The sequence below is a fragment of the Scomber scombrus genome, chromosome 1 (assembly GCF_963691925.1).
Source record: "Scomber scombrus chromosome 1, fScoSco1.1, whole genome shotgun sequence".
Classification (NCBI taxonomy): domain Eukaryota; kingdom Metazoa; phylum Chordata; class Actinopteri; order Scombriformes; family Scombridae; genus Scomber; species Scomber scombrus.
Genome location: NC_084970.1, coordinates 15,757,839 through 15,777,216, shown reverse-complemented (window position 1 = coordinate 15,777,216; position 19,378 = coordinate 15,757,839). Strand labels below are relative to the sequence as shown.

Below are 19,378 nucleotides of genomic sequence, written 5' to 3'. Positions count from 1 at the left end.
GTTGCAGCCCTCAAATGTGTGCAACACTGTGACAAATGTTCAGTGAAAAGCTAGTCAGTGCAACCTTTTTAAGAAAAAATTGAGAGTTAAAGATTTTACTTGAGATTTCTATACTTTGATACCATTTGACCATAGCTGGGTCTTACACTAAGCTGTTATACTGAGACACAATATAAAAAAGATCCAACTCTCCAGAGTCCCGTAAACTGCTGAGATTTAACAACAGGCTTGTTTATGTACAATGTGGAATAAAAAATATGGAGCCATAAGATTTGGTAAGAATTCAAGTTGCTCACGAAGCCCGGAAGTTGTATGTAAATAATTGTGGTAAATAATGTATAATGATGGTGCCAAATGAAAAGTCAGTTGCCACCCATACATTCACACCTCGCTTAAAACACTGGAAAACAAATGTATCCCCCAAAACCCTCAATGTCTCTACTTACAGCAGCAGGAAATGGTAGAAAGAAAAAGATTTCCAGCTGGTTCAGTGCTCTGCTAGAAAGCACTTCAACTGCTCTTCTGTCTCATTAACATTTTACATTTAATGGTTTCAATCAGTCAACTCCCTGCTAAGATAATTTCATCCGCCCTAATGAGGCTTAGCAAAAGTTCAGTCCGGAAGACAATCTTTTTGCATGCTCAAGTCTGTAGTTTTATTTCTTAAACCATCTTTCATTCCCATCCTCCACACATGATCAATGATAATGTCCTGGCTCTCATTCCCTTTTATCCCAATTAAGATGTCAGCTGTTCACATCAGCTGGTCACATTTAACCAATAGCACAGTGACACACCTTCATTGTCAGCCTATCATATTACAGCTGTCTTTTTAAATATGATGTTCTCCCTCTCTGCATTAGTGCTGTCATGGTGCTGCTTTACACACCCAATGACCTGCTCATCACTGGCCAGTTTTCACAGATTCATCAGTTCATCCATTCATCAACTTCATCAGTTTCATCAGTTTCATCCATGAGGGGGGGGGGGGGGGGGGGGGGGGGGGGGTATTAATAATGATATTAATTTTTAATATCATCTGTGTAATAGGCAACTCTTTTTGCTTCATTCACTTGTCTCTCCTAATCGAATTAAGGCTGTTTGTCTCTACTGACAACAAACTCTTATTAGTACGGTACAGGGTCTTACAAATACAGTGCAAAGCTATGTTCAGTTTATGCTGAAATTGTCGTATCACTTCATCTCTTATTTCCAAAATAGTCAAGGCTCAGCCTATTTTCTGCAGAAAAATCCTCCCATGACTCATAGAGGGTTTATCTGATGAACATGACTCCCTGACATTACTACTTCAACATCACTTCATGCACTCTCCCTCTCCTCCACTGTCTCAGTCTCAGCTTAAACAAACAAACATGCACACCCTTCACTTCACTCCATATCTCTCTCTTTCACTCCTCCCTGCAGGTTTTTACTTTCTGTAAAAAAAGAAACCTGCAATATGCAATATGAACAGTGAAAGAAGTTGTAATCTGTAATCCTTCCTCCTCTTCATAATGGTCAAATGTGCTCACAATGTAAGTGATGGGGGCCAAAATCCACAGTTTGTACACATTTTGTGCAAAAATGTATTTTGAAGTTTAACTGAAGCTTAAATGAGGCTTCAGCAGTCTGAGCTGGTCATATCAAGTGGATATCTGAGTTAGGGTTAGGGTTAGGGTTAGGGTTAGGGTTAGGGTTAGGGTTAGGGTTAGGTAAGGTTAGGGTTAGTAACCCAAAAAGGGGGACTTTGGTATTGAAAAGACTGTAACATTGAAAGATATCTGCTTGAGTTGACTCATTTAGATGGGTGAAGCTTCATATTAGCTTCATATAACCTTTTAAATACATTTGTACACAAGAAAGACTGTGGATTTTGTTCCCCATCAGTTACATTGTAATTTCATTATAAAGGGATCTTGTAATGGTTAGTATGGACAAAAGGAAGGATTATGGCAAGAAAAAAACAAAATATTTCAGTTTTCTTTTGGGCACCTGACTATTGTTTTAAGAGAGACTTGAAAAAGTGTGAACAAGTCCTTTACTATGACTCATTAAAACAGCAGTTCTGAGTGTAATAAAAGTCCATTGAAGAGTTTGATGGAGCCGTCGTCATCCACCTCAGACATCAAGAGGCAACATAGATGCATTGAAGCAGTGTCTTTGAACTCAGCTGAAACTGGGCCTCTCTCTCTCTCAGCTCACACAGTTGAGAAAAGGACAAAAGTTCTGGCCATGAGCCTGGTTACTGTGCGTGTGTGCGTGCGTGCGTGCGTGCGTGCGTGCCAGCTGGTTACATCTGGTTTAAGAGGCCACAGAGGGAGGCTGCTTTCTCCCACCTCTCAATATCAGTTACTAATCCTTGTTTCCCAGAAGTGTGTGTGTGTGTGTGTGTGTGTGTGTGTGTGTGTGTGTGTGTGTGTGTGTGTGTGTGTGTGTGTGTGTGTGTGTGTGTGTGTGTGTGTGTGTGTGTGTGATAATCAAGTGTATAACCTTTGCCCAAAATGTGTAAAATTATGTTCAGTATTTAAACTAATATACAGTACATATGATGACGCTTAGAGAAATAAAATTCAACAAAATGAACTTTACATGATAAGTTTACCTTTCAATTTGAGAGATGGATGTTGAAAGTATTAACAAATCTGGTGTTAAAATAAACTTGATTTAATAAATGTCATGGTGCTCCACCCTCTTCTTTCTCCTCTTCTGCCTCTAATTCACCTGATCCATCTTTTTTGTTGTACATTCTCATCTCTCATCGTCATTGGAGACCTGCTCTTCTTCTGAGTCTCACCTCAGCTAATCACCTGGCCGAGTCATCTTGTCACACAGACGCGCCTCATTCACAATCAGCATCAGCGGTCTATATGTAGGCAGCTATCAGTCACTATCTTCTTTATGCTGTTTGCTGGTCTGGGTGCTTTTTGATATGAGCACCAACAGTCTGTCTATGTGGCTTTAAGGCAGATCTTGTATATATTAGCTTTATTCCACTCTCATTACTCTCCTGAGTGAATGAAACTTTTTCACAGCAAATGTGTGTAATAGCAGGAAAAGGTGTAATTTATAACAATAATGATGGCTGCATTTCATTTAGGTGAGCCAGTTCCTGGACTGTGCCAAAGACTCTTTAGGGAACCTAATGGACCTGAGCCATCATTAATGTTATTAGTCACACCTGTGCTTTTCCTGCTACCATGGATGATGTCTGTAAGTGGGAATACTGGACACATTGTCCAATTTACAGCAGGTGTGCTAATCAAACTTTACAAACTGGGTATCAGATTGTGGTTTAATAGCCGGACAATGTGATAGAATGAGGTTTATTTGAGCGAGACTGGTATAAATAATGATTCTGCCTTGTTTAAAAGTAAAATTCAAGGGAAAAACAGACCTCTTATCTTTGTTATTATTTTCAATTATTTCACCTAGTTTTTGCAATTTTTTAATTTTTATAAACTCATATTTAAGTTTCAAGAACACTGAGGAGGAAAGCAAGCAAATGTTGAGGTATACTAAATATCCAAAGCCACATTTTCCCATATTCACAATTATAAAGAGAATATTTTCAATGAAATTGCAAATGTCCAAAGTTGTGTTTATAAAGTGAAGTTAAATGTAATATAAAATAGTTTAAAAGCCTCAGTGTGGGTGGTGACATGGTTTTTGTGGTGTTAGTTCAGGTAATGGCTCAGATACTGTGATTTACGCAAGATGTGAGTCCGCTCTGATTTGAGAGAAGCTCCTCAGTATGACGACATCATTACTGGGAACTTTTATCTTTTCCAGTAAACGCACATGAAGAGTAGCTAATGTCATCTGATCCAGTTATTATCTGAGAGACACAGTAACACTATTCTCTCTAAACTCTAAGTACTCACGAAACTTGTTTTCATGCTGACAAATTTGTCAGATGAAACGTGTAACGATATGAAATGGCATATCCTGTTTACAATGGCTCAGATAAGCTTGTGTGTTGATTCTGATGCGCACCAAATCAGGCTCTGTTTATTTCAAATTCCACAGAGACATTTAAATTGTTGTCTTTAGTCATGTGTACGTGTAGTGCATCTTGACTTTCACTGTGTTGTGTGCCGTGTTATCTACATAATGTGTTTATGTAAACGCAGCAGTCGGCTGCTGTTAGGAGTCCACAGGAGAGTGATATATGTGGAGAGGAGCTGTGGGGGTGTAAACTGTACGTGTCACACTGTTTCTCAACCATGTAAATGCCACATGACACGCTCTGTGAACTTTGTACACACACATGCAAACACATATGCCATCGCAAACACACACACACAGGTCGTCAAAGTGCTGTTCTAACAACCTACAGAGAAGTAGAGTGAGAAACAGAGTGAGAGGTAGAGTGCGGAGCAGTGACAAAGAGAGCGAGAGAGAGAGAGACCAAGACAGAAAGAGAGGCAGGAAAACACAGAAAAAGAAACAGAGGGACAAGGACAGGAAGGAAAGGAGGGGAAACGTGCGAGAGAGCAGAGATAAAGTCCATTCAAGCCGCAGTTTCACTTGTTCAGTGAATTCCAGGAGTGTGTGTCAGGCTTTTTGAATCTGTCTGTTTAGTCCGTGTGTGTGTGTGTGTGTGTGTGTGTGTGTGTGTGTGTGTGTGTGTGTGTGTGTGTGTGTGTGTGTGTGTGTGTGTGTGTGTGTGTGTGTGTGTGTGTGTATTAATCATGTGGTGCAGACATAAAATCTATACACATTATTTTTCCACTGCTCCAGGACAAAAAGCTGGTCCCCACAAGGGTAAATCATTTATCAAGGGTTCAGATTTGGTCTTTTGGCTCCTGGTTAGGGTCGGACCAGAGGCAGAGCTAAAGAGTTCCAGTGTGTCAAGGTAGCCAAATATGCCACTTGGATTAATATGTGGTTGTTCAGTTTAGTTTTAGTTTATTACATTTATTTTATGTTGAACCATGAATAATAGAAAACTGGGTTTCCATTTTTCACCAGAATTTTTCGTTAGATTGTACCAGCTATCGATCAGTTAACTGTATTTTCTTTTATAAAATAACTCCACAGTAGATAAACTAATATCTGGTGTTATTAGAGTTATCAATCAAGGTTCTTTCACCGACAGAGTTTGGTATATTATCAAAAATGAGCCTCTTATAGTCTTGCGGGCATAAACAATAGTAACAAATTTCCCTGTTTGAAGGAAAAAAGCCATCAGCTTCAAGCAGAAAAAAACAACTGGAAGGGGTTTTTTTTGTGGCATATTTAAGCCAGACAGTAGAGAGATGACAAAAAATAAGACTCAACTAATATCAAGGTTGTTGCAGTTCATTGTTAGCATCTTAACCGCTAAGATACAGTGGCACCCAAACAAATGGGGATTTTAGAACATGCTAAAATAAACTGTTTCGGCACTGTTCAGGTGCAAAAACCTTTCCACTTAAACTTGTCCAAAGAGCACGTAGAAAGTTGTATATGAGTGATCTGAAAGGCAGCGTTGTCTGTGGGGGCAAACTTTCACTCCACCGGGGTGTTAGAGGTCGGAGGTCCTAAGTAATGATTGAAAATTATGATAACAATTGAATTATCTCAGTTTAACGTAGTTTCAATGTATTACAGATCTTTTCTTTATGACAAACATTACAAAAAAAGTGATAATTGTGTGTGTGTTGTTAGTATGCTTGTGTCTGTAGTTAAAAAACTAGTGTTATGACATTGTTTTAGGAATGATTTATGCATGAAAGTGCCACATTTTGATATTTTTACATTTTGCATTTCCCCCCTTTGATGACATATGAGGCCCAAAATGTAACTGTAGTCCAGCAGTGAAGTTGCAGCACATTAGCGCTGCTCTAATATCAGTGCACACTAGCAGGGTAGTGCCGATGATGTATTAAATCTCAGAGGAATGAATGTTGACAAAAATGACAAATGTTATTTATGTTTATGTTTTCAAGATTTATGAGTCACACTACTTTAACTCCTGAAACTCCTGAATAAGAAACACACACACGGCAAGAGCAGCCTGTCAGTCCAATTAATGAAGCAGGAGGAGCTTCACATGTTGTAACTGCTGGTGAGGTTTGGCCTTTCTTTGTGTCTTTCTGTCACTTTATATGAGTTTATTTATCTGTTAGAGTTTTTCACTCTCCTCCTCCCCATCTGTCGCTTTTCTCTAATGTTCTTTTCTTCACTTTCTTTTAACTGCTGTCTTTTTTTTCAAACACACACACACACACACACACACACACACACACACACACACACACACACACACACACACACACACACACACACACACACACACACACACACAGAGCAGCTGTCACATATATACACTGATTGGGTTTATAGCTTGTTAGAAAAGTGGAGATTGTATTTCAGCTCTGCTTGATTAAGAGTCAGCACTGATGTCACTCGGGCCCCTCTTTACGTTATGTCACACACACACACACACACACACACAGTGAGAGAGAGAGAAAGAGGCTATAAAATTATAAAATGAGCTGGAACCGAGCCTCAAACCAGTGCCCTAAGAGCTGGCAGCTTGTGGAGCATGTGACTGTAACATTTTGCAGGAATAAGTAGCTAAACACCCCTCTGTATCTCCGTCTTCCTCTTTTGTTTCTCCATATTGAATACCACCATATTATGAGAGAAAACACCTGTCTAAATGAGGAAACATGACATTTGTTGGGCAATATTTTTGCACATCATTAACTTAACTGGTGGTTTTACATTATTTGGGTGTAATCTTCCTTCAAAATTGTGAGTCTGAGAAAGACAAAAAGCCACGTATATAATCCTAAACAAGTACAAAACTTAAACAATGTGATATAATGGCTTGTTAAACACATCTCAAATTATTATTATTATATCAAATATTGATTTAAGCAGCAGCATAAAAAAAAGCAGCACAAACATATCAACTTTTGGTTCTGCATTTTTTTAGTAAAAGTGAGAGGTGCAGGTTATTCACTTTGAAGTGTTTGTGAGGTGAAATTACATGGTTCATTAATAGACCTGATTAGATTTACAACACATCTACAGAGATTTTATCACATTTTGACTAAATATTCTCTTATTACAAAATCAGCAGTTACAGGTCTTATTTGATTTGGGTTGTATCTTGAAAGGATTGTGTCAAAACTGAAATCTTCTTGTAAATAAGCTATAATTTGTATCCGTTAGTGTCCAGTTTATTCACGGTGGAGAATAACAGCTGAATAATATCAACAAACAGGAGCTGGCACTGTTCGGCTCACCGAGCAGCTGATTTCACCAGAACAAAGTCACCCTTCTCACTACAAACTGAGTGTTGCCAGGTGTACAGAAAAGCAGCTTGTTTCCCAGACAGAGTTAATTCGAGGGCACACACTGCCTCCAAGAACAGAGACAAGCCACTAACCAAATGTCACATGACAGCCAAAATAAAAAATAAAGCTGTTGCATAACCATGAGGGCCTGGAAGCAGCAAGTCTGTTTACACTGATCCAGCCTGAAGTTGGACGACACTCTGTGGGCGCTTGTATGTGTGATTTGTCTTGATTTGTGTGTGTGTGTGTGTGTGTGTGTGTGTGTGTGTGTGTGTGTGTGTGTGTGTGTGTGTGTGTGTGTGTGTGTGTGTGTGTGTGTGTGTGTGTGTCTATGCCCCCCAAACATTGTTCATATCTCATCCTCTCTCTCCTGATGTGCATCAGCTGAGCAAAGAGTGGTAGATTATCACAAAGCATGCAGTGCATTTCCAAACATTAGTTTAGCCATAACAACATGAAGAAACATGTTCAATCAGGCAACCGTTCAAATGAGGGCCTGCAGCATCTGTGTCAAGCTGCTGTCTGTTATTTAATGTTTGATTTTCTGGAGAAATGAGTGAAAACGGGTTGATGGACGGACACAGAAACAAATGTAATGTATGTAACTTGCGTATATATTTAAAAACAAAAACAAAAGTCTTATTTACAGCCTGCAGGCTCTCATCACGTGGCGGAGGTAAGAGGTCACATACGTCCAGGCGTTATATTTAAACACACACATTCCCCGTCCCACTGCTGAGCACTGAACCTCAAAATCAACAAAACACAGCATGTATTATAGCAAATATTCTTTATTTCTCAGGGTATAAAACTTCTGTACAAACACATTGTCTTTTGACTGACAGTTAGACCGTCAGTGTGAGCAGATCACAGCCACATACTATCTGTTACGATGTTTTGACATGCAAGAATAATGAAAACAATGTGATGTTTGGCACAGGACGAGCGGGTTGGTTTCCTCTAAGCAAAGTTCTCAGCTGGTGTCCCATGTGAGTGAGCTCAGGTGTTCTTTAGAGGGTTTCAACCTCAATAAAACAATTCAGTCTCAAGAATGTCCCACTCTGCGCGTTTCCCCAGGCTTGTCTGCGTTTTGTTTAAACTTACTGGGATTGATGGGATATTATTGTGCAATCAACAATTAGGACTGTGTGGGAATGTGGTGCCCAGCAAAGTCCGCAGAGGCCGTTCACACGCAGAGGCGGCTGTATTTATAACCCCCAACTCAGACTGGATGTGGATTGTTGTCCATCTTTACTTTCCTTCCAACAACGCAGCAGAAAATCACACATGAGAGAAGGAATTAGGTCTGTGACATCTTACACATTTACAGTACATGTGGAACAAATGATGGCGAGTATTACAGTGTGATCGGCTTTACAACTGTGTTTGATTCAATATGTTTGGTATTGTGAAAGCCCTTTTCAACACCACATAACTCACAATAACTGGAGCCATTATTGCCATTATCAGGTCATATGTCATACTCACAAAAGCCACCAGTGAATTTCATAAAGGACGGGTTCATGATTTTTTCATTTCTGTAATCTTTCCTCCTTTTTAGACTGACCATTAAAAGATCCCTTCGTAATGCACTTACAGTTTAAGTGATAGAAGCCAAAGAAAAATGCATTTAAAAGTTTATTTGAAGCTAATATGAAACTTCAGCCATTCAAATTAGTCAGTTGAAGTAAATATCATTCAACATTACAGTCTTTTTAGTGCCAGTCTTTCTTTTTGTTACGATCCTTCCACTGCATCTCAACAAGAAAACACAGTCTGTCGAGGAAGAGACAAGACTTTAACTTGGGAGGATATCTACTTCATTTGACTATCTCAGACAGCTGAGTCATCAAATTATCTTCAGATAAACCCTTAAATACATTTTATCTCAAAATGATTAACATTACATTATAACCACAATTGGGGAGGATCGGCTAAAGGTCGGTATGAAGAGGAGGAATGATTACAACAAGGAAATGTGTTTCAAATTAAGGCATCTGACATTTGTTTTAAGAAACACTTGGAAAATTGTGAACTCATCCTTTAGTGGCAAAACTAATTTGATTTTCAGACTTTGCACAAAGCAGTAACATTTCTGTCGAACCTTCAGCAAAACATCAACTTTACCACACAGGACTCCATCGACTCCATTTATCACCACGTCTCTTCTCTGATTGACTTTAGCTCACTTTCAGGGACCCGTCTCTTCTACATTACAAAACCATACATCATCATACAGGACATACAGCGCAGCCGATTAACCAGCAGCCGAACAGACATTATAACGTAAAGATTATAGTTTAGCTCATCAGGTGTCACAGGACAGATTAAGAGGTGGATAAAAAAACAAACACGTCCCTCTCAGAAACATGCAAGATATGATTTGTTTGTTTAATTGACTGAATGGTGAGAGTCAAAGACAGCATTCATGTTATTTTAATGTATTTAAGCAGGAACGAATTAACACAGATTTATGTTTTTTCGGTATGACTGTAGTCACGAATCACATCCTGCAGTGTGGTGAGAAACTTCACTACACTGTCTATAAATCATGAATGTAAGTAAGGAAGACGGATCATAGCCAGCTATCATAAGGGTTCGCGTGACCTTTAGCCTACTTAAATCCACCATCAGCCGAGACTGCACACAAATGGCAAGACAAGCAACTTATTATGTCTTTTCCCCAGGAAGAAACAATGCTTTTGCTATCATGAGTTAAAGATCGACACAGTGAACCCATTCACTCACAGTTGTAACATCTTTAGCAGAAAACTACCAAACAGCTCCAGTAACAGCCAGTCTTCCAACCCGGAGGCACGGCTTTACACTGAGGCCAAATCTCAGCATAACAAAATGAGATTTTTTAGATTTGGCAAAGCAAACGCCTCTGCAAATACTCAAATTAGTGTACGTCTTGAGGGCATATTGTAAACAGAGGGTCAGTTTGTGTTAAACAAGGATATTTTAGTTTTTTTGGTCTGGTTCAAACCAAATTTTAATGTTAATATCAAGCTGTAAGTAACTTTTAAGCATAATGGTAACATTTTAAAGACGGCGTCACTCTATAAATACACAATCCCTTCTCAGTAATAGAGCAAGCCAGCTTTATTTTACTTTGCACTTACTTTAAAGAAAACACAGGATGGTTTCCAAAACTGTGAATATTTTTATTTAATTTTTAACTTTGTTAGAATAAACTTAAATGTTACAAAAAAGTATTTCTCATCCACCAAATTTCCTTCACAGTACAGTTCAAATTTCAAATGAATTATAATTTGCTGAATTTGAAGGCACATCAACAGCTCAAGAGGAGAACTGACTTTTTGAACCACACACTAGAAATAATTGGTGTTTGTTACATCTGAAAAAAGCCTGTGTTTAGTTAATTTGCTCACCCAAATCCTGAGACTCCTGTTAGCTGAAAGTTTATAGCTCTATTAGCTTTGGGTTACACACATGGAAAATTAGATGTCCCTCACCTTTATCCTTAGCAGGGTTATCCTTGATCTTTTTTTTTTCAGGAATATAACCAAACAGTCCTTCTTGTGTTTAAGTCTGATCAATATGAATAATTATGCTGCATATGCAGTAAACCATGGCAGAGCTGATTTAAATTCATTACAGATTGCAAACCGGTTGCACCGTTTTTCCCTTCTACTGCATACAAAGACCCTTTCTGATATAGGCAGGTTCTTGGTTTTGTAACTACAATGTACAAAGGAAGGTGCGGCAGCTGAGTGACAGCCACACATTTTGTGTTTCAGTGTGCCTTTTTATTTCTGCTTTAAAGCTGAATCTGTCTCTCTGAGAGGACGGGCTGCAGAGGCGGCCGTACAACTGACAGACCACACAGTAGATATATGACGGACAATAATGTCTCTGTGTCGTTAAAGCAGAATGGATGCAGAGTGGTAGAAATGAACAATGTTACCACTCTAATATAGCAGGAGATCATATTTTTGGATAAAGGGAACAAATGCAAAGCAATAAACATGATGAATCAAACTGTGGTTCATAACTACTAAGAAAATATTTCACTGAATATGTACATAATTCAAATTTCACAGTCTTAGATACACAGTTGCATTGAAAAGCTAAGAAAAAAACTCATCTTTGTTGTTCGGTTTGCTCTAAATCATTTTCTTGCCGCAAACCTTCACAAACAAATAGAGTCCATTTTGTAAATTTAAACACATGCAAAGAGCACTTTGGTTGATCTGATTCTGTTAAGTGCCCATACTTAAGGCTGTTTAAGTGTCTGGTAAGATAAATCAAACACACATCAAGCACACAAATATCTGAAACCAACAGAGGTTTTCCCAGCCTTGCAACTTGTGCCTGTAAATGTATGTTCCTGGGTGAACAGTTTACATGAACATCCTTGTTTTTCTTTGTTTTAGTCCTCGGTTGCGTGTGGACAAAAAGCCTCAAAAAACAGTCACTTGGGTACTGAGAATGTTGCGGCTTGTGGACTTAGTTGATCTTAGACTACTTTGAGCACACAGTATGGTTGTGATGAAGAGGGGATAAAACAAAACATTAAAATAACAAAATGTCGTCCTTTCCAGCCATGATCAAGCGCCAGCCACAATCCACCACCACAGAACAAAGATTTATATTCAACCAAACCACATTAATACCTCATAATGTGTAATCGTTCATGCAGGACATATGAGGATAACGAACTTCCACCAATGAAAACTTGAAGTAGGTTACCGACTCGATACAGTTTGTGTCTTCTTGAGAAAATGTACAACTTGTTCTTACAGAACAATGCTGGGATTATTATCACTTTGATATTCAAGATACATTGCTTGTATTCAAATATGTGGTAGGTTTCATTTTCCAATGATTTTTGAACATCTTGCCGAAGTGAAAACATTTTAAGTTGTTTTTTGTTGTTATCGTTTTTTAAAACAAGACACGATCCGGTAACCAAAGCCTGAGCCTCACCGAACTTATCCAACGTCTGGCTTCATTCTGGGCTAAACTGCGGCAGGACATGAAGAAAACCACACTTACAACCAAGTCAGACCTAATCCCATAACTAGAATAAATCCAGTCTAAAATGCAAGGATATAATTATTAGCTGTTTATAAAACTAAGTTTTTTGTTGACTAAATCCTGACTACAATTCCGTCCGGTGATAAAAACAAATCGGTTTGGGTCGCAAAATTCAAAATGCGTTCTCCTGTTCATGTGTAATTAAAGACACAGTTTGGTTACTAAACTATTTTAGTCAGCAGTTATTTCTAATTGTGACTATTAGACACCCAAGTAAAGTTAGAAACAAGTTTAAAAAAGGAGTAAATTTAGATGCAGTTTCATTTAGGTCACATCAAGTGTAGTCTTTAGATGGTCCAATTCCCTTCAAGGCTACATAAATCCCTCACAAATAGGGAAGACTTTTACCAGAACACCAGACTAAACACAAATCAATGCATGTGAAGTTTCTGTTTCTGTTCCTGTTCAAATCTGGACCAGTCTTATCATTAAAAAACATGATCACATCCATCATGACGTGGACAGGTCTTTCTGCTAGTCCAAAAAAAGTCCCAGTTAATTCCAGCTTAATTCTGGGTGACACAGTGACCTCCTGCAATTAGCTCACTGGGTTAGAAAAAGGACAAAATGTAAGATCAATCTGGTTTGTTCTATGACAGCTGGAGCACGTAGAACAAGAGCAGAACCAGGCTGGACTCAGTGGTGAATCTCATCCATCGCTCCCAAATAAAAGAGAAGATCCATGACAGTCATACTTCAGTTCCCATTCACACTCCAGTCGAGGTCCTGCTCCACATAAGGCTCCTTTAAAGAGAAACCAGGCTGAATCCAGACTAGGAGAAAATCAGCAGAGGATCAAAGTCTTAGACCCAAACCCATCACAGGTCTGCTCTAGGCCACACAGCAGTACCTTTTCCACCATGACTTGGACAAACTCTTCATCTTGTCAGGTGTCTGCCTTTGCTTTTTCCGACGTTTCTGTTTCCCTCTTTTGGGCTTATGGGAGCTGTGGTTCTGCAGGCTGGCCAGTATGGCCGTGTCAAACACTTCTTTCAGATTTTTTTGTGTCAGGGAAGAGCACTCCATGTAGGCCACAGCACCAATCTCCACCGCACAGTCCCTGGCATCGGCTGGGTCCACAGGCCGTTCTCGATACTTCGCCAGGTCTATGAGAACCTAAAGAGAGAGACAACACTGTTACATACTTTCTTTTAATCACTTATCTGGAATAAGACAAGTACTCCAAAAAAGAAAGTGAAATGAAATAAATGTATATGTTATTTTGAGTATCTTATAATTTTCCTTGTGTAAAGACCCGTCTGGTGTAAAGAAAATGTTGCAAACATAAATCCTTGAACTGAGTAAAAAACACAGCAAAAAACATTATTAAACATTATACAAGTGTTTTATATATTGAGATTTTTATACAAACGATCTTTAATTTGCAATTCATGAAAAGCTGTATTTCTTAAGTTTGTTGTAAGTTGACCACATGAGATTTCCACCAATTCTATTTAGCTGCTTCAGTTTCAGGGTGGTGGCGTTGTGCATGCTGGCTCACTGTCATCACTTGTCTTATTTATACTGTATTTTGACACTTGAGTAGAACTAACTAATTAATCTGTAATAGATTAAATGATTCATTGACTTCCTGATGTCTTCTGTTATATGAATCAAATCTAGATGGAGAGATTATGAGAACTTAAATTTACTTATGTAAGAACTTTAAAAGCATTTGCAGCATTTTCCAGCTTTCTAAATTGTTTTATTTTGGAAAGCTGACAGCGACAGACAGCAGGAATCAAGGAGATATATGCAACCGCTAGACCCAACCAGGGGCATCATGGTTGGTGAATCGATGCCTGGAGCACCAGGGCGCCCTTTAATAGTAAATGTCTGTTAACGAATCAGTTTTGGGGACAAAAAAAGTTTTTTTTCCAAATATAGAAAGCTCAGTTAGATTGCAAAAGAAAAAGAAAAAGAAAGATATATTGTTCTCCCTTCCTTTTGACACTTGAGTAGAACAGACCCATTGTTAAATTTTATTAGTAACACCTGTGATTTTCCCAGTCAAAATGTTTGCTGTGGAAAAAGACCTGTTGCAGAGTAATGTCATACACTATTATTAATCCGGGTTAGCCCTTGTAACTTCTGTTTAAGTCTTGTAATTTTGTCTTGTTTGTCATAATTAAAACATTTCTCATAAATGCTTTACCCTCCCATTGTAAGACAATGTATAAGCTCATTCCTCCTCCCCCTCAAATGGTGATTCATGTGTGTGTGTTTTTTATCTGTTTCTCATTACAATAACATTTTGTGTTTGTGAGTTTTTATATCCTGGCCTTTAATTCTTTCACATCAACCACTGAAAGAAACTCTGTAAGCTTTCTCCTGTGTGTGAAGAACATTAGCTCTGCTCTTCTGCTATACAGTCAATTATTTCCTTTGTGTCTTCCAGCAATCCATCTGATTTCTTGCAACTCTAAAGAGGCTGCAGGTCTCAATTATATATGTAACACAATAATATCTCAGAAAAATAGCAGTAGTGATTTATGTCTGTTAAAATGTTGCACAGACAACATCAGCCACACCTTGACATCTTCTCGGAGGTCACACTGCGTCCCAACCAGGACAAGTGGAGCGATGGGGACATGTTTCCGGATCTCCGGGACCCATTTCTCAGGAACGTTCTGAAAGGACGCAGGACTAACGACGCTGAAGCACAGCAGGAACACATCTGCACTGGTGTAACACAGAGGACGCAGTTTGTCAAACTCATCCTGGAGGAGTGGGGAGACCAAGAGAGAGAGAGAAAGAGAAAGAGAGAGAGTTGAAGACAATGAGCTTTTAGAAAACACAATAAAGCTTTTTAAGGGCATTTAGACAAAAAGTAGAGAGATCACACTTGCAGTGGAGGAAGGCACCATAGGAGCATAAAAGCAGACTTACAATACTTGTCTTCCTCTCTTTTTCTACTGACAGATGTGTTTATTTACATACGATAATGTTTGAAGATATGAGAACAGGAAAAAAGTATTGTACACTCTGGCAACATATGTATTCCCTTTAATTCAGACATTTCAGCCCTCATGCCTTCTTCAAAATCAACAATCATGATCAACAATGTTTGAAGATAAGTCTGGTTTCTTTTCCTTCACTCTGTGTCTCTTCCTTGATCTCCCACTCTATCCTTCCTCTCTCTGTGATCTTCTCATTCATCTGAGGACACACTGATATATGTTTATGCTTAGATATCTTTCTTCACAAACTCACAGACTAAACACTTGACACATTCCCAACTACCTAAAAATGAAATATAATGACATTTTCATAGCATTAGCTGTTGTTTTAGCGTTCTGTAAAATCCTCTTTATATCCTGCTTTCCATTGTTTGTTCTCTGACAAAATACTGAATGTATGGGCACTCACAGAAACGCACAAGCTGCCTGTTATTCTCATTCAAAGTGACATCCTGTACACACCTGAGAGAGGCAGTGATCTACGTTGTGTATGTTTGTATAATGTGTGCTGGTTATCTTGTTTGTTTTGCAGTTGTTTTTGCAGCTCTGTGTCTAGTCACTCATTGGGTCCGCTGCTGCAGGTGTAGACGTAATTGCGTAATTTCCAGTGTGCACGAGAATTGTTCCTGGGATAGATCTACCAGACATGAACGGAAAAATATCCCAGACAAAATCCAATAGAGATATCCATTGTAAAAACATGTGATCTATTAATCTGTAATAGATTAAATGATTCATTGACTCCCTGATGTCTTCTGTTATATGAATCAAATCTAGATGGAGAGATTATGAGAACTTAAATTTACTTATGTAAGAACTTTAAAAGCATTTGCAGCATTTTCCAGCTTTCTAAATTGTTTTATTTTGGAAAGCTGACAGCGACAGACAGCAGGAATCAAGGAGATATATGCAACCGCCAGACCCAACCAGGGGCATCATGGTTGGTGAATCAATGCCTGGAACACCAAGGCGCCCTTTAATAGTAAATGTCTGTTAACGAATCAGTTTTGGGGACAAAAAAAGTTTTTTTTCCAAATAGTTAGATTACAAAAGAAAAAGAAAAAGAAAGATATATTGTTCTTCCTCTCTTTGTCAAAGGCATTGTTCCTGACACAAATAAAACTACAACAGGAATTAGCCCCCCCCCTCTGTGTGTGTGTGTGTGTGTGTGTGTGTGTGTGTGTGTGTGTGTGTGTGTGAGAGAGAGAGAGAGAGAGAGAGAGAGGAGAGAGAGAGAGAGAGAGAGAGAGAGAGAGATCACTGACCTGTCCAGCTGTGTCACATAGTTGTAGTTTGACTGGCTGCCCGTCCACTGATACCACCGCTAGACACACACACACACACACACACACACACACACACACACACACACACACACACACACACACACACACACACACACACACACACACACACACACACACACACACACACACCATGAGCCATAGTGTACCTATTCAATGAAAACATTAACAACGCCCATATGGACAGTTAACTAATTGAAAGTGAATACAGTAAATTAGGACGATCTATTTGATCTATTTGATCGACCTAATCTATTTGATTTTATTATTGATCACTTTACAACTTCACAGAAACATTAGGCCTATCTAATGATTGTTTTTCTTAACTGGGCAGACTATTAAAAAAGAGTATGTGTTAAACAGCTGTGAACATCCCAGTTTACTCAGTAACACCTTGTCGATAAATAAAACACTGTCCTCTACATCCTTTTTTACCTGAGAAGTTGTCAAACGCTGTCGGGACGTACTCTGTGGGATACCCATTAGTGGTGTAGCTGACCACCAGGCTGGTTTTCCCCACAGCTCCGTCCCCCACCAGCACACACTTCACCCGCCTCTCCGCTGCCCCTGCCCCGGACCGCCGCGTCCTGCCGGAGCCCCTGTCCCGGCTCCGGACCCTCCTCGGCGGGACAGGCGGGGCAGGGGACACCGCTGCCGGCTTGTAGCCCCCGTCTCCCCGCGGAGGCATCTGGCACGGAGAGGAGGAGGGGGACATGAAGGTGGAGGAGACCCGGGGAGGAGATTCAGTCCTGGTGAGGGCCAGTTTTCACATCGTCCATTCTTCCGTTATCTGCCAGGGTTGTCCACTGACTTTCCTGTTGTCCGCTGTCTTTAGTTTCCATGGTTAAATGGCCAAAGTTTGAACTCCTGCTGTGTCCGTGTTCAACTCCACGGTGACTGATTTAAGTATAAAGGAGCAGCGATTCACAGCCTGTCCCTGACCCAGACCCGTCCCAAACTCCCCTTCAAATGACATCACGGTATGTGTGTGTGTGTGTGTGTGTGAGAGAGAGAGAGAGAGAGAGAGAGAGAGAGAGAGAGAGAGAGAGAGAGAGAGAGAGAGAGAGAGAGAGAGAGAGAGAGAGAGAGAGAGAGAGAGAGAGAGAGAGAGAGAGAGAGAGAGAGAGAGAGAGAGAGAGAGAGAGAGAGAGAGAGAGAGAGAGAGAGAGAGAGTTTTTGACTGCAAACGAATAAACGAACCTAATAGGCTAGTCAACCTGTGGGCGGGCTTGCTCCTGATTGGTTACTGCCCTTGTCACTTGCTTCTGATTGGTTACTGCGCTCTGTCAACTATTTTTCCTCTTTATCAGCAGGTTAACAGTCTCATCTAATTTTGATGTATCAACTTACCTGTCTCCTAAAAACTAATGCTAAAATACATTCTCAATTAGGTCTTGGGGCAAACCTTTTAAGATAAAATACACTTTATTGGCCCAGTGGGGGAGTTTGGCTTGGGCAATAGTACCAAAGAGCATCTTTGATAGTCCTACACACAGCTGGAATCAACTTAAAAACAACAAAGTGAACAAACCACAAAGTGGTACACCAAAGACACAATAATTAATTACAACAAACTAGAATAGTGTAAAATGTTACATGTGCCTTGTTATGAGATGAAGTATATAAATACATAGGCTAAACATAGTTGAGCTGATTGTAGTGCATAGATGTTGGGAGAAAAGGAAGCTTAAAGCGGTTGTGTTTGCTGGCTTTGTAATGTCTACCTGAAGGTAATAATTCATAATCAGAATAATGTGTGAAGGGTCCTTCAGAAATCTGTGTACATGTCTGACAACAGTTCTCCTATAGACTGTGTTAAGGGACGGATATTCTTTCTTAATTTTAGTCATCACTTTTATTGCTGTTGCCAATTCTCAATTTTAACTGAATTGTAAGGGTGCTGTTGATGCCATATGATATCTAATGATGCTTTCCTGCACAGAACAGTTTGAGTCTGCAGAGAAGTATCTCAACCAGCCTAGCACTCCATTTTAGTTTATTGTCCATTTGCATGCCCAAATACCTCCTAAATTTCCCTGTCACTTTGGACTTATCATCCCATTTATTGTTACCTTATTAAGTATATAAAGTTTGGTGAACCCTGGAAGAAGCTCTGTCAATACCATTACATTATTCTATGTATCTTAAAGAAAGATGAGACTATACATGCCCCAAACACACCTGGTGGAGATCTGCACTCTACTGAGTATACTCTTCTAGTTTTTATTTTATGCAAATAAAAGATATATAAATTAAAGGTGAATTATAAATACTTGGCTTAATGTTATAACTTTGAACCTGAATGAACCGGGGCAATTTCTTAAGAAAAGGAACTTTTTCTAGTTTAAGAAATGTCATCATATCTGGCTATCAAAGGCTTTACTTGTTGTTTTTAACATAATAATTCAATTTCTCTCTGCAGCTGTCTCGACTGGTTTGTTCTGGTCTCTACTTCTTCCTGTCATGCCTGATTGAGTGAGTAGCTGGTGTTGCTCTCACGCTGTACTAATGTGTGTGCTTGAGAGAAAGAGAATAATGATTGACACAACTTCAATAGTATCACCTGTAACATAAAATAAACACATGGACAACCACTGCTTGCACTGCACATTCATCAGTAATAATGAAAGTGGCTACATAAATGTACACAACCTGAAATTAATCTTTCTATTGATATTTATTTTTGTCATAACACAAATTTTCATTTAATTCCCACATGGTCTGTAAAGGTTTTACACAGTGAAGCTGGTCAGATATTATT

The 19,378-nt window shown here is 39.2% G+C and overlaps 1 protein-coding gene across 1 annotated transcript; it reads right to left on the bottom strand.

The window, feature by feature from the left end:
• Positions 1–8,062: 8,062 nt before the first annotated feature.
• rhoua (ras homolog family member Ua) lies at positions 8,063–17,562 on the bottom strand. The gene is made up of 4 exons (XM_062421669.1): positions 17,053–17,562; positions 16,579–16,637; positions 14,885–15,073; positions 8,063–13,469 (listed from the first exon to the last, which is right to left on the bottom strand). The coding sequence occupies exons 1-4, from the start codon at positions 17,330–17,332 to the stop codon at positions 13,185–13,187; spliced, it is 813 nt and encodes a 270-aa protein (XP_062277653.1). The 5' UTR covers positions 17,333–17,562; the 3' UTR covers positions 8,063–13,184.
• Positions 17,563–19,378: the final 1,816 nt, after the last annotated feature.

What these genes read in the sequence shown, in the direction of transcription:
- rhoua (XM_062421669.1), bottom strand. Translation starts at nt 17,332, where the DNA reads ATGTCCCCCTCCTCCTCTCCGTGCCAGATGCCTCCGCGGGGAGACGGG. An exon ending in AGCGTTTGACAACTTCTCAG is followed by an intron (nt 16,638 to 17,052) that starts GTAAAAAAGGAT and finishes GTGTGTGTCTAG; the next exon opens with CGGTGGTATCAGTGGACGGG. An exon ending in TATGTGACACAGCTGGACAG is followed by an intron (nt 15,074 to 16,578) that starts GTCAGTGATCTC and finishes CCACTCCTCCAG; the next exon opens with GATGAGTTTGACAAACTGCG.